Source organism: Carcharhinus amblyrhynchos, chromosome 15, assembly GCF_965287045.1.
Source record: "Carcharhinus amblyrhynchos chromosome 15, sCarAmb.v2.hapA, whole genome shotgun sequence".
Taxonomy (NCBI): Eukaryota; Metazoa; Chordata; class Chondrichthyes; order Carcharhiniformes; family Carcharhinidae; genus Carcharhinus; species Carcharhinus amblyrhynchos.
The window spans coordinates 2,957,155-2,972,135 of NC_137338.1; the positions used below are offsets into that span (position 1 = coordinate 2,957,155).

General features: G+C 47.1%; 1 protein-coding gene across 1 annotated transcript in view; it reads left to right on the forward strand.

Moving 5' to 3' along the window:
- The window catches only part of robo1 (roundabout, axon guidance receptor, homolog 1 (Drosophila)), a 325,286-nt gene that overhangs the window by 235,325 nt on the left and 74,980 nt on the right, over window positions 1–14,981 (forward strand). Inside the window, exons 7-8 of the mRNA XM_080203340.1 lie at window positions 9,953–9,964; window positions 13,934–14,058. Coding sequence (XP_080059466.1) covers window positions 9,953–9,964; window positions 13,934–14,058 — 137 coding nt within the window. The remainder of the gene's footprint in view (window positions 1–9,952; window positions 9,965–13,933; window positions 14,059–14,981) is intronic.

Consider the following 14,981-nt stretch of genomic DNA (forward strand, 5'->3'; position numbering starts at 1 on the left):
GGGATAAAGAGGAGCGACTGGCAGAGGGGAGACAGAGCCACCAGTTAACATCTCATTTCAAAGACAGCAGACGAGACGTTCTCATTTTTGGACTGTGGCTGGAATTTTGCCGCCCCGTCCAGCACGGCACCAGACTGGGCGAAGGGTGGACAATGGAGAGCCCCGTTGACCCCGGGCGGGACGTTATGGCTTCGGGACGAGCGAGCCTGGAACTTCTCAGCTGAGGTCAGCAGATATTTCCGTTGTGCGCCCCTTGCCTGCTCCGATTCTGTGGCGGGTGAGGCGGTGGAATTCCGGCGCATGTGTCAGCTCAGACAGGAAAGGTGGTCTGTAGCCTACCGGCTGTGCAGATGGCTTTTCCTGCCAGAGTTTTTGACACATCGTGGCCTATTTTACCGTTTTGATATAAGTGCTGGGCGGGCTTGAAATTGGGAGTGTTTCAGATCCGACTTTTAGACCCGTTCTCAGGCTCCCCCGTACGCACTGTGCCTGAAAAAAATATCAGCGAGTCCGAAACACTGCAGCCTCCAACTGCACACGCGCAGAGAAAAAAATATAGAATGCTACTCCCCTGCCACATCCCTCCCGAGCGAGGTAACACTTTCCCTTGGCCCCCACAGACATTGTCTCACCCCCACAACATTACTGACCCCCTTATCCCCCCTCCACCCTGCCACCCAGACTGATCGCCGGTCCCTCCCCCCCGCTCTCTTTCCCCAGGCAGAGTGACAGCGGACCCCTCTTCCCCGCCACTGATCTCAGGCAGAGTGACAGCGGACACTCGGGACTTACCTCCTCATTAACTGGAGTACCTGAATCGGACTTTTATGGAACATGTCTGTTTTGGGCTGATTCTGGATGGGTGAACGCGGCGATAAAGGGGCAAGGGCCGGTAAGGTTGGGTGTGCAGCTCATTAAGTCAATTTAGACGCCGGCAAATTCGTTTAAGTTTTTCATCGTGCCCATTTTGGGCGCGGTCCCCATTTTCAGGCCTTGGTGAAGGGGGAACCGGCGCGGATTGCCCTACTCGTCTCACGCCCGACTTTACCAAGTTTTCACGCCTGGAAACGGGCGCAACGCGATGGTAAAATTGGGCCCACAGTTACAAAAGAAATCTAGGAGGCAGGTCTCAGGACACCTGAGGCTTTTTGTGGGATCTTGCTGTATGCATGTTGGCTCCCAGCAACATTGACTTTTGAAAGATCAGGAAATGGGTATCTCAGTGTAAGACATATAAAAAATGAATTTGAGATGCTGACGTTCCGATGCATCTGCTGCCCTTGTCCTTTGGGATGACTGGAAATCCTGGATTTGGAAAGTGAAGCCGAGGATTTGTGCTTGCAAAGAAATGAGGACCCAGAATTCTGGGGTTGAAGGAGAAGACTCAGTATTCCCTTCTCAAGGCAACAAGTGTAGGGTACTGAATGCTAGTCTGAATGCTGCCCATATGGAAAAACAATAAAACCTTGCATTTATATAGCAACTTTAACATTACTGTCTGACTCAAGACAGCTTCTTTCGTCCTGCCATCAGTCTTTTGAATGGACCTACCATTATTAAGTTGACCTTTCCTTACACCCTATCTATGACTGTAACACAACATTCTGCACCCTCTCCGTGCCTTCTCCCCATGTACTCTATGAACAGCATGCTTTGTCTGTATAGAGCACAAGAAACAATACCTGTCACTGCATCCCAATACTTGTGCAGAGAAGGTTTACCAGGCTGATCCCGGGGATGGTGGGACTGATGTATGAGGAGAGATTGACTGGGTTAGGATTGTTTTCGCTGGAGTTCAGACAAATGAGGATGGATCTTATTGAGACTTATAAAGTTCTAACTGGACTAGACAGGGTAGATGCAGGGAGGATATTCCTGATGGTGGGGGAGTCCAGGATAAGGGGTCACAGTCTGAGGATTCAGGGTAGACCATTTAGGACGGAGATGAGGAGACATTTCTTTACCCAAAGAGTGGTGAGCCTGTGGAATTCATTACCACAGGAAGTAGTTGATGCAAAAACATTGAATGTATTCAAGAGGCAGCTGGATATAGCACTTGGGGTGAATGGGATCAAAGGTTATGGGAAGAAAGCAGGATTAGGCTATTGAGTTGGAAGATCAGTTATGATTGTGATAAATGGTGGAGCAGGCTCGAAGGGCCAAATGGCCTCCTCCTGCTCCTATCTTCTATGTTTCTATGTGACAATCATAAGTCAAATCAAATCAAATAAACCCCTGAAGGGCTTCACAGGACCATCTTACAAACTAAATTTGCAGTTGGGCTAGTTCAGGACATTGCGAACCAGAAGCTTAGTCAAAGAGGTAGGCTTTATAAGTGCCTTAAAAAGGAAGGAGAGAGAGAAGTGGGACAGTTTAAGGAGGGAATTCCAGAGGCCTCAGGCTTGGAGCACTGCTGCTGCTCTTAAACCAGGCCTCAGGCCCTGGCCTCCCCTCAGTCAGGGGAAAAACTCTCATGTTATGTAAAAATGTTCAATTCCCCTGCTGCTCCAGAGATTTATTTGTATGTTTATTTATAGCTTCCTCTATTCCTCTCAAAGGAAATGAGACATAACAAAGTTTGACTGACTGATAACTTTGACCCTTGAGAATATTCAAGGATTTAGATCAAACCTGATAGGATTGAGGTAGAAATACATAAACAATTCATTCCATTCCTGGGAGCTGACTTGAAAATATTCACAATTTGCCTTCACCACACCTTCTGCGGTGTTCCGTTCACTGTACCATGGCCCAAATGCTTCACTGAGAACAAATGTGCCTTGACTCAGAGGTCACAGATTCCTGCACCAATACGGGGAAGAGTGGTGGTGGGGTTATGTTCCGGGACCTGTCAGCCAGATGCCTGCACTCATGAGCCAGAGAGTGTGGCAGGCAGTTTAAGAATTTGAACTCATTCTAAATTCACCTTCAGCCTTCCTCTCGAGACAGCTGCCTCTCCCGGGTAGGGGAGCAGAGCTTGACAAGAATCGGACAGATTGATTGGGGTATAGAGGAGGGTGGGAGGCCATGACTCCCACCAGCTCCCGGTTAAACGTCCTGCATGGGGAGGGGGGGTGCAAGGGGCAGTCGTTAAAGCATCACTCAATGATACAAAACCCACCTGCACCCTCTCCTTTCCTTCTCCCCACGTACTCTATGAATGGTATGCTTTGTCTGTATAGCACACAATACTTTTCACTGTATCCCAATACATGTGATAATAATAAAGCAAATCCAATCAAATGTAGGGATCTTAGGTTTAAGGTGAGAAAGGAAAGATTTAAAAGGGTCCTGAGGGGCAACTTCTTGACACAGAGGGTGGTACGTATATAGAATCATAGAATCCTTCACAGAAGGAGCTATTCCTTGGTGTCTGCATTGAGAACAATCCCAAATCAGCCTTATCTGTGTAACCCCACATATTTATTCCACTAATCCCGCTAAACTATGCGCCCTGGGACACTAAGGGGTAATTTAGCATGGCCAATGCACTTAACCCGCACATCTTTCGGACTGTGGGAGGAAACCGGAGCACCCGGAGGAAACCCACACAGACACGGGGAGAACGTGCAGACTCCACACAGACAGTGACCCAAGCCGGGAATCGAATGCGGGTCCCTGGTGCTGTGAGGCAGCAGCACTAACCACTGTGCCACTGAATAAGCTGCCAGAGAAACAGGTTGAGGCAGGTTCAATAGCATTTGGATAAGTACGTGGATGGGGAAGGATTAGAGGGATATGGGTCACACGTGGACAATTGGGACTAGCTGGGAGAGCACCAGGGTCGGCATGGACTGGCTGGGCCGAATGGCCAGTTTCTATGCTGTGCATTATTCTATAAAGCAAATTAAAAATCCATTCTGTTTGCCTTCTTCCCATTTGGCCATTACATGATACAGTGATAATGGAAACTAGCTAATAGCTATACTAACAACCAATTTAAGGTAACACACTCAGTCACACTTGCTAAAAGTGATATACTTTCACACACGGTGACCCATTCTCTGCTCACTTTGCGTCCTTTGTGAAGTGACCCTGGAAAGAGGGGAGACCAGAGTTCCCCATAGTGAAGTCTGGACCGAGCAGAGCCGATAAACCACCAATCAGTACCCTTTCCTCCTGTGGAACCAGTCGCTGTGATGGTTTGAAATTTGGCATTCTTGAATTTGTCCCGATTGGTGCGGGAGGAAAAGCTTTGTCAACAGCTGGTTCTTTTCGGCAGTAACGGAGCTGGGGATTGGTCACGGTGATCAGTCTGTATTGGTTAGTTTACGACGTGGAGATGCCGGTGTTGGACTGGGGTAAACACAGTAAGAAGTCTCACAACACCAGGTTAGAGTCCAACAGGTTTAATTTGGTCGTAAACGTCAGTTTACAAAAGGTTAGTTTGCAACAGAGTCAGAGACAGGAAGTGAGGAAAGCCCACTTGTGGAAGGAGTTGATGACCAGACTTCCCATGTTATGTGTTCCTTCAAAAAACTCACAATGTCATATCTCAAACCGCTAACATGCTGCACCCCAAAATGTCATTTTCTGTGCGAAATCGTTCTCATCTTGTCCCGTTTTAATCATTCCACCTCTTCCGAATCACAGCCAGAGTCAGTCTCTTTACAGCCACTCAGATTTGGTGAAGTATATCGAAACATTACAATGTATGACAGTGATATTTGTGATCTTTCCTTTCCCATGCATGAGGCGTCTTATCTTGCTCTGCCATTCATTTTTAAAAACCATCCTTGCTCCTTCCTTGTCCCAGAGACTAAAGGTTCAGTTATGTGTGTGTTATTGAGATTGTGACAGTTCCTGCGCTTAGAATCATAGGACCCCTACAGTACGGAAAGAGGCCATTCGCCCCATCGAGCCTACACTGAAACAATCCCACCGAGGCCCTATCGCCCTAACCCCATGTATTTACCTTGCTAATCGTCCTGACAATAAATGGAAATTTAACATGGCCAATCCACCTAACCCAAACATCTTTGGAATGTGGAAGCAAACCAGAGCACTCGGAGGAAACCCATGCAGACATGGGGAGAATGTGCAAACTCCACATAGACAGTGACCCAAGCCAGGAATTGAACCCAGGTCCCTGGCACTGTGAGGCAGCAGTGCTAACCACTGTGCTACCACGCTGCCCCTAGTCAGGGTGACTGCTGGGAGGAATGCAATTGATCTCAGTGCCCCTGGGTTGTGGTCCCTGGGGCTATAGCTGTAGGAGTTCAGCTAACTCTAGGCATCCAAATGGAATTGTCTTGGTTTTATGACTTGCTATCTAGTGAAGTAGAATTGTGGCTCAGATTTAACATATTGCAACACATTATACCCATGAACCATCTCTGATATCATTGCATTCAATGAACTGCATTTGTCTGGAGTTACAACTAATCTGGAATCTCCTTTCACTCTCCCACATTCACAGAGATAAGCAGCACACTCCAAGGTTTGGGAGCCTGAGTTTCCAGAATATTCTGAAAACTGCAATTCCACAGAAAAATATCCAACGTGCCAAAGCAAAAAACACACGCATACACATAAACATGCAAACACAAGTCACAAACATACGCACAAATAAGAAAATGCAAATCACACACAAAAACAAACGCGAACAGAAAATGCATGCTGTGCAGAGTCTGCATGTTCTCCCCATGTCTGTGTGGGTTTCCTCTGGGTGCTCCTGTTTCCTCCCACAGTGCAAAAGACTTGCTGATTAGGTGCATTGGCCGTGCTAAATTCTCCCCCAGTGTACTCGAACAAGCGCCGGAGTGTGGCGACTAGGGGATTTTCACAGTAACTTCATTGCAGTGTTAATGTAAGCCTTACTTGTAAACTTGAAGTAAACTTAAAAAAAATGCAGATACTAATCACAAACATGCAAACATACAGGGTGGAATTTTACTGGCGCATCTGCCCAAGGTTTGTACGATCCCGCCTGAGGCCTATGGAAAATGCCGTCCTCCAAGCCTTGGAGCAGGTGGAATCGGGAAGGGCGTGCCGGTAAAATTACAGCCACAAACATGAAACTGCAAATGACACGCAAACACAAATCACACACATACGCGCGAACGTGAAAATGCATCACCAGGTTAAAGTCCAACAGGTTTATTTGGTAGCACGAGCTTTCAGAGCGCTGCTCCTTCATCCAGTGAGTGATGAAGGGGCAGTGCTCCAAAAGCTCGTGCTACTAAATAAAGCTATTGGACTTTAACCCGGTGTTGTGAGACCTCTTACTGTGCCCACCCCAGTCCAACGCCGGCATCTCCACATCAACAAAATGCAAATCAAACACAAATATGCAAACACAAGTCACAAACACACACGCGAACATGGAAATGCAAACCACACGCAAACATACGTGAACAGAAAATTGCTAATCACAAACGCGCAAACATCAAACATGCCTTATAATAGAAAGCATGCAGAAACAAAACATTGACAAAAAGAATGCATACAAATGTGAAACGTATCGAGGTAAAAGACACACAAAACCGCACAAGCGATACATTCCCAATCTCTGCACACAAAGATGCACATAGATAAATAGAGACAGCACACAGATACATAACGACAGAGACACAATACACATTTACAAACAGCTCGCAGAAAGAGAAGCACGGTTAAATTCATCAAGCTGCAATCATTAGACCTGATGGATGCAGCCAATTTATGCCCATTCTTCAGTGACAATGAGATTGCAAGCTTTAAAAGCAGCTTACTCAAGTGAGCCTCATGTTTATCAGATTGCTGCAATGTCAGAGCAATGCTTGTATCAACTGTAGCTTTGCAGGGCGTGTTGTAGCTGGCCCGAAAAGACATCGATCAAACGGGTTAGAGGCCTCCTTACTCTAAGTGCTACAAACAGTGCGTGGCCAGCGAAAGAAAGGGCACCCCTGTCTCACAGCCATTAACATTACCCGGCTGATTTTGTTTGTTTGATCTGCTCGTGCTACTTCTTGTTTGACTAACTGTATGTGGCCACGCCCCAGCCCATGGAAGCACTCACTGCCTGTAAACCCCCGAGTGTCTGAACTGACTGAGGGCGGGATTATCTCAGTCCCACCTGCAACATTACGCTGTTCAGCCCGTGCCCGGGACACAGCACAGAATCATAGAAACCCTACAGCGCAAAAAAGGGCCATTCGGCCCATCGAGTCTGCACTGACCACAATCCCACCCAAGGCCTACTCACTTATCCCAGATATTTACCCATTAATCCTTCTAACCTGCACATCTCAGGACACTAAGGGGCAATTTTAGCATGGTCATTCCACCTAACCCGCACACCTTTGGATTGTGGGAGGAAACCGAACCCACGCAGACATGTGGAGAATGTGCAAACTCCACACAGACAGTGACCCGAGCCAGGAATCGAACCCAGGTCCCTGGTGCTGTGAAGCAGCAGTGCTAACCACTGTGCTATCATGCCGCCCACAGGACTGATTCCAAGTCAACAAATGATTCAGCAACTCCACAGCACCCTAAACAGAATGCAGTCTGGCAGACTGCAGGTTAGCCAGGCTCCCAGAACAGGGGCAAAAAGAAATACTCCCTGTGAAATAAGCCAATTGGCAAACCTCTTCAGGGAGGATTGCAAGTTCCAGTTGTGTTTTATATTGTCTCTCCTTCTCTCCATACCCCCACTGCACGCCCCTCAACCCAACCCCCAACACCACCGCGCCCCCCCCTCCCCCATGTCCATTACTTTGTGCACCCCTCAGTACTGAGTCTCACCAGGAATACAGCGAAGGAACAAGCTACCTGACTTGTCCATCCTTCCAATCTCAGCTTGGTGCTTAAGTCTGAGCAGGATGTTTGAGTGAAAAGGCACATCAGATCAGGAGGAGGAGGCCATTCGGCCCATTGAGCCTTCACCGCCCCTCCATTCCATCGCACCTTGGCTGATCTTGGGTAACAGCAGGGCAGAGTGGTTAGCACTGCTGCCTCACAGCACCGAGGACACAGGTTTGATTCCTGGTTTGGGTCACTGTCAGGGTGGAGTTTGCACATTCTCCCCGTGTCTGCTTGGGTTTCTTCCGGGTTCTCCGGTTTCCTCCTACAGTCCGAAAGATGTGCTGTTTAGGTGCATTGGCCATGCTAAATTCTCCCTCAGTGTACCCGAACAGACACTGGAGTGCGGCGACTAGGGGATTTTCACAGTGACTGCATTGCAGTGTTAATGTAAGCCTACTTGCGACTAATAAATAAACTTCAAAACTTCATCTGTATCTTAACTCAGTCCACGTGCCTTAGTTCCGCAACCCTTAATGTCCTTATCCAACAATAATCCCTCAACGTCAGTATTGACTCTTTCACTTGAACCCCAGCCTCACTGTGAGAGAGAAAGTTCCGGATTTCCGCTTGCCTTTGTGTGAAGAAGCTTCCTGATATCACCCCCCAATTACCCTGGCCCAAATTTTATAATGTCACCTCATCCCAACAGAGGAAATAATTTAAGAACATAAGGACATAAGAAATAGGAGCAGGAGTAGGCCATCTAGCCCTTCGAGCCTGCCCCGCCATTCAATAAGATCATGGCTGATCTGTCGTGGCTCAGTTCCACTTTCCCGCCCTCTCCCCATAACCCTTAATCCCCTTGCCTACCAAAAACCTATCTACCCGTGACTTAAATATATTTAGCGAGGCAGCCTCCACCACTTCAACGGGCAGAGAATTCCAGAGATTCACCACCCTTTGAGTGAAGAAGTTCCTCCTCAACTCCATTCTAAACTGCCCCCCCTTATCTTGAGGCTGTGCTCTCTAGTCCTGCTGTCCTTTCTGAGCGGGAAGAACCTCTCCACCTCTACCCTATCCATCCCCTTCATTATCTTATTTCTCCGTCTTTCCCTATCAATTCCTTTACTCATCTTAAACCCCTCAATCAGATCACCCCTCAATCATCTATACTCGGGGGGAATACATATTTATAAAACCTGTTACACAGGTATGATTCTGGTCAACAATGAGGTTAATGTAGCCTTCCTGGAGTGCGTTGCCCAAAATGGAATGTAGATTTCTACATAACTCTTACTCGGACCTGCACAGGAGTTGACAGATGAGGATTGGTGGCTTTGGTCCATGGTTCAATTACTACTGATGTCATTTGAGAATTTTGAAATTGTAATTAACATCACCACAAGGCAGTTGGATTCTTCTTTAAAGAGAAAAGGAACAGCTTCACTGTTGTCCCTTTGGGGAAAGAATGAAGCCATTCATACCTGCTGCCACACTATGGCCAGCACTTAACCATCCCGCCTATCACAGGGAACGGAGCGGGCGAGGGGAGGAACCCAGAAAGATCCGTTGACCTCGGGCAGGATTTTACGGTTTTGCGATGAGTGAGGCCATCAAATTCCACCGTATATGTGATTCCAGTCCCACACCAGCATGGCTGTCTCTTCCCAGCGCTCTGAAGCGATGGAGCTGTGTCAAACTGGTTTGAACACAATGCCCCGCTATCATCTGTGCAAAGTCGGGGCGATGCTGGCCAGAGTGAAGAAGGTGAAATAAGAACAAAGAAAATTACAGCACTGGAACAGGCCCTTCGGCCCTCCAAGCCTGCACCAACCATGCTGCCCAACTGAACTAAAATCCCTTACCCTTCCTGGGACCATATCCCTCTATTCCCATTCTATTCATGTATTTGTCAAGATGCCTCTTGAAGCTCACTATCGTACCTGCATCCGCTACCTCCCGGTAGCGAGTTCCAAGCACCCACCATCCTCTGTGTAAAAGACATGCCTCGTATATCTCCTTTAAACGTTGCCCCTCGTACCTTAAATCTATGCCCCTTAGTAATTGACTCTCCCACCCCGGGGAAAAAGCTTCTGACTATCCAGTGTGTATAAATACAGCTTGAAGTGACAGATCTCTTGTCTTTTTTGCAATGTTGTTGACACTGTTGTGACTCACTCTATTGTTTCATTTATTCATTTTTACCTGTTCTGTTTTGTTCCAGTTGGGTCAGTTGGTAAGTTGAAATCTCATCTGCCATTCTCCGCACTTCATTCTGACCGGGAATCCCCGTCTCATCTCATCCAAACCTTCCATTCCTCATCAACCAACCAACCAACCAACCAATCTGCTTACATGGTTCTGTTGTCCCTGGCAACACACGGGAAGCAACAGGAAGTGTTGTTTTTTTTATAAAAGCTGAGAGGGGAGTATGAGTAATGTTGTTCAGAGTGATAAGGTAAAAATATGTTTTCCTTCACTGCGGGAAAAAAAAACAAATTTCTCCACAGGTTTCAACACGGAATGAGGTCAACGATGTTTTCCAAGAAGACTTTGTGGTTCTGAGTGGGCATGAGGATGGTGATCACGCACTCTGTGGGAAAGCAACTCAAATGTTTCACAAGAAGGATAGTCCCTAAAATGAAACAAAAACCTTGCATTTATATCACTTCGTCCATGGTATCCCAGTGAGTTTTGCAGTCAGTAAAATAGTTCTGAAGGATCGTCACCGCTGTGAGAAATGTGGCAGGCGATCTGTGTGCTACATCTCCTACAAATTGCCATGGGATAAATGATCTTTTAGTGATGATGTTTGAGAGATAAATACCGGTCGCGGACAGCGGGATGGGGGAGAATCTTTCCTGCCGTTCTTTGAAACAGTGCATTTAGGATAGTTTACACCCATCAGGATGGACCTCGGTTAAATATTTGGTGCACAACATGTCACCTCTGACAGTGCTGCATTCCCTCGGTATCGCACTTAGGAATGCACCCTGGAATTCTGCGCCCAAGTTTCCAGAGCAAGAACTTTCACCCACAACTACCTTGCTCTGAGCCACAGCTGGTGAAGAGCGGGTCAGAACTTGTCTCTGCTATGCTCCCTTCCTGGGGTAAAATGATTCATGGATGCGCACGCGCACACACACACATGTGCAAACAAACATATGTTACACATACACACATGTGCATGCATACACAGATACATGCACACATGCACACACACACATGTGCATATATATGTATATGCACATGTGCCCATACATGCATGCACCACATGCATACACATCAGGGAGGACCTGTGCACACATGCATAGGCACATACATACACCCATGCAAACACACACATGCATACATATTTGCGCGCACACATGTGCAAGTAGACATCACACACATATGCAAGCACACATGTGTTACATGTGCATGCATACACAGGCACGTGTGCACACACATGAGCAGACACATGCACACACGTGCATACATATGTGTGTGCACACATGCAAATACATACATATTCCATATGTTTGCATGTGTACATGCATACATATGTGCGCAGACACATAGGCACATGCACACCCCCATCTAAACACACACATGCACATACATATGTGCACACACACACACACGTGCAATAGACACACATGTCTCACACAGACTGAAAGTTGAGGTATAAGGTGATCTCAGCTATCAATCCTTGCAGAATGGTTAATGCCACCAGTGAGAGACATTGAATCAAAGGACGTGACACAGAGAAGGGCAGGAAGATGTATTTCCGCCCTGCCTGAATGCAGGTTTAAATCGGAATCACTGCTTTATTTTTGATCTGGTAGCTGCAAACTTTTGTTGAGGGCCATATCATCAATTTCATCGAATGCTATCCAGTCCCAAAGTAAGATGGAATCTAATCGCTGCAGTTAAAGAGTTAATTTATCAACATTTTCTTGGCAATTGTCAAAAGAATGGCATGAAAAAATACATTTTTACGCAGTGAGTGGTGGTGATCTGGAATACGCTGTTGGAAAGGGCAGTGGAAACAGATTTAATAGGAACTTTCAAAAGGAGATGGGAGAAACACTTGAGAAGGAAAACATTTGCAGGACTGTGGGGCAAGAGAAGGAGTGTGGGATTAATTGGATAGCTCTGCCAATGAGCTAGCAGAGGGATAATGGGCTGAATGGCCTCATTTTGTAGATTATGATTCTATATGGATAGCAGTTGCAGAAAGTCCACTTTGATTATGTTGATGACTAATGAAATGTTCTCAGTCCTACCTGTACGTCGAGTTTCTGTCGGGTCTTTTAAAGGACATTTATTTCCACATCTCCACTTTCCCTGCCGCTTTACCTCCTTCAAGTATCTATCCAGTTCCCTTTTGTGAGATTGAGTCCGCATCCACCATTCCAGATTCTTCATACTCATAGGAAAGGTTTTGGTTTCGTCATCACCGATCCTTGTGCCAATCTCCTTAAATCTGTGTCCTCTGTTTGTTGTGACCCTTCAGCCATTGGAAACCGTTTTTCTTTATTTACTCTATCTAAATCTTCCCTGATTTTAAATACCTCTATCGGATCTCTTTGTTAACCTCAGGTGTTCCACAAGGCTGAAGTCCCTCATCCCTGGAACCATTCATATGCAATTATCCTGCCCCCAGCCTGAGGGCAAGACATCACAAGGGGCAACAAGGGGTAAGGCCAAAAGACCATAAGATATAAGAGCAGAATTAGGCCACTCGGCCCATCGAGTCTGCTCTGCCATTCAACCATGGCTGATTTTCCTTCTCATCCCCATTCTCCTGCCTTTTCCCCATAATCGCTGATCTCCGTATTAATCAAGAACCTATCTATCTCTGTCTTAAAGACACTCAATGACCCGGCCTCCACAGCCTTCTGCAGCAAAGAGTTCCACAGATTCCCCACTCTCTGGTTGAAGAAATTCCTCCTCATCTCCGTTTTAAAGGATCATCCCTTTAGCCTGAGGTTGTGCCCTCTGATTCTCGTCTCTCCCACTAGCGGAAACATCCTCTCCACGTCCACTCTATCCAGGTGGATGTGAGCCAAACAGAAAGGGGCAGAGCAAGAGGAAAAAGGGGATGAGCCTTCTCTCTGTCCGACCCCAAAAACCTCATCTTTTATGTACCCAGAATTGGATTCAGCTGTGGCTGAACTGGTGACAATCTCACAGTAAATTTGTGTCTGCTCCTGCAATGTTGGGAACTCACAGGGTTACCGTGTAGCTGGCGTTTGCAATTCCCAGAAGCTTTCTCTTGTTGGTGATCAAATGTCTTTTTAAAAAAAAAAATTGGAAATGTAAACATCGGGACTTGGGATAAGAATCGCAGAATGACAGAATAGTACAGTGCAGAAGAGGCTCTTTGGCCCATTGAGTCTGCAGCAATGCATGAAAGATCCTGACCTGCCCACCTAATCCCACTTGCCAGCAGTTGGCCCATAGACTTGAATGTTATGGCCAAGTGCCAAGTACTCATCCAGGTACTTTTTAAAAGGATCATGCCTCCACCACCCTCTCAGACAGTGCGTTTTCCAGGCCATCACCACCCTCTGGGTAAAAAAAGTTTTTCTCACATCTCCCCTAAACCTCCCACTCCTCACTTTTAACTTGTGTCCCCTCGTAACTGACCCTTCAACTGAGGGGAACAGCTGCTCCCTATCCACCCTGTCCATGCCCCTCATAATCTTGAACACCTCAATCAGGTCGGCCCCTCAGTCTTCCCTGCTCCAGAGAAAACAACCCACGCCTATCCAACCCTCTCTTGCAAACTGAATGGAAGGAATGAATCAATGAGTTAGCTGCATGGTTTCCACATGACGTCAAGATTAGACAAGCCAGCAAGACTCTATCAGTGGATGAATAGAAATGTTTTCATGCAACGAGTTGTCGTGATGTAGAACGTCCTGCCTGAAAGGGCAGTGGAAGCAGATTCAATCTGAGCTTTCAAAAAAAAATTGGTTAAGTACTTGAAGGGAATAATCATCAAGGCTTTAGGATAAGAGTGGGAAAGTGAGATTAATTGGATAGACCTTTCAAAGAGCTGGCACCAGCTTGATGGGCCAAAAGGCCTCCTTCAGTGCAGTGTGATTCTTCCAAAGAGACAGCACAGCCTGTGCTGTGTCGATGATTCTGTGATTTTATGTTGTGACCTTTGGTGGGTCCTGTGGTAATCTCTCTTACTTTTTATTGCCCCCACCAGCTCCGCCGCAATTTGCAGTGAAGCCACGGGACCAGATGGTGGCAGTTGGGCGGACAGTCACCTTCACGTGTGAGGCAACTGGGAACCCCCAGCCGGCCATCTTCTGGCAGAGGGAGGGCAGCCAGGTGGGTTCGCGGCAGAGGCTGTCACCGAGGGGAGGGGGAGGGCTGAGGGTGGGGTGGGTCGGGGGGCGGGGGGACCAGGGAGGGGTTGAACATGACTTTGTTTTGATTTGATTTATTATTGTCACATGTATTAACATACAATGGAAAGTATTGTTTCTTCCGTACTGTACAGACAAAGCATACCATTCATAGAGAAGGAAAGGAGAGGGTGCAGAATGTAGTGTTGCAGTCACAGCTAGGGTGTAGAGAAAGATCAACCCAATGCGAGGTAGGTCCATTCAAAACTCTGACAGCAGCAGGGAAGAAGCTGTTCTGGAGTCGGTTGATACGTGACCTTAGACTTTTGCATCTTTTTCCTGAAGGAAGAAGGTGGAAGAGAGAATGTCCGGGATGCGTGGGGTCCTTAATTATGTTGGCTGCTTTTCCAAGGCAGCGGGAAGTGTAGACAGAGTCAATGGATGGGAGGCTGGTTTATGTGATGGATTGGCATTCATTCGCAACCTTTTGTAGTTTCTTGTGGTCTTGCACAGAGCAGGAGCCCATACCAAGCTGTGATACAACCAGAAAGAATGCTTTCTATGGTGCATCTGTAAAAGTTGGTGAGAGTCATAGCTGACATGCCAAATTTCCTTTGAGACTTTAGGAGGGTGGTTGCGTATGTACCTGGAACCATCTGGTGAGGTGTTGCTGGGGTGGGGTGTGTGGGAGGTGTTGGGGGGGTGGATTGTGGGGGGTTGGGGGAGGGTGCATGGGGCGGGAAGAGAAGAGGGGAGAGAAGATAAGGCATTGACTCCTTTGCCAACAACTTTATGGGAATGGAAAGATACAGACTCTAAGTGCAGACAGTTTTAGTTTAGGCAGGCATCATGGTTGGTGCAGGCTTGGTGGGCTGAAGGACCTGTTCTGTTCTTTGTTGGTGGCTC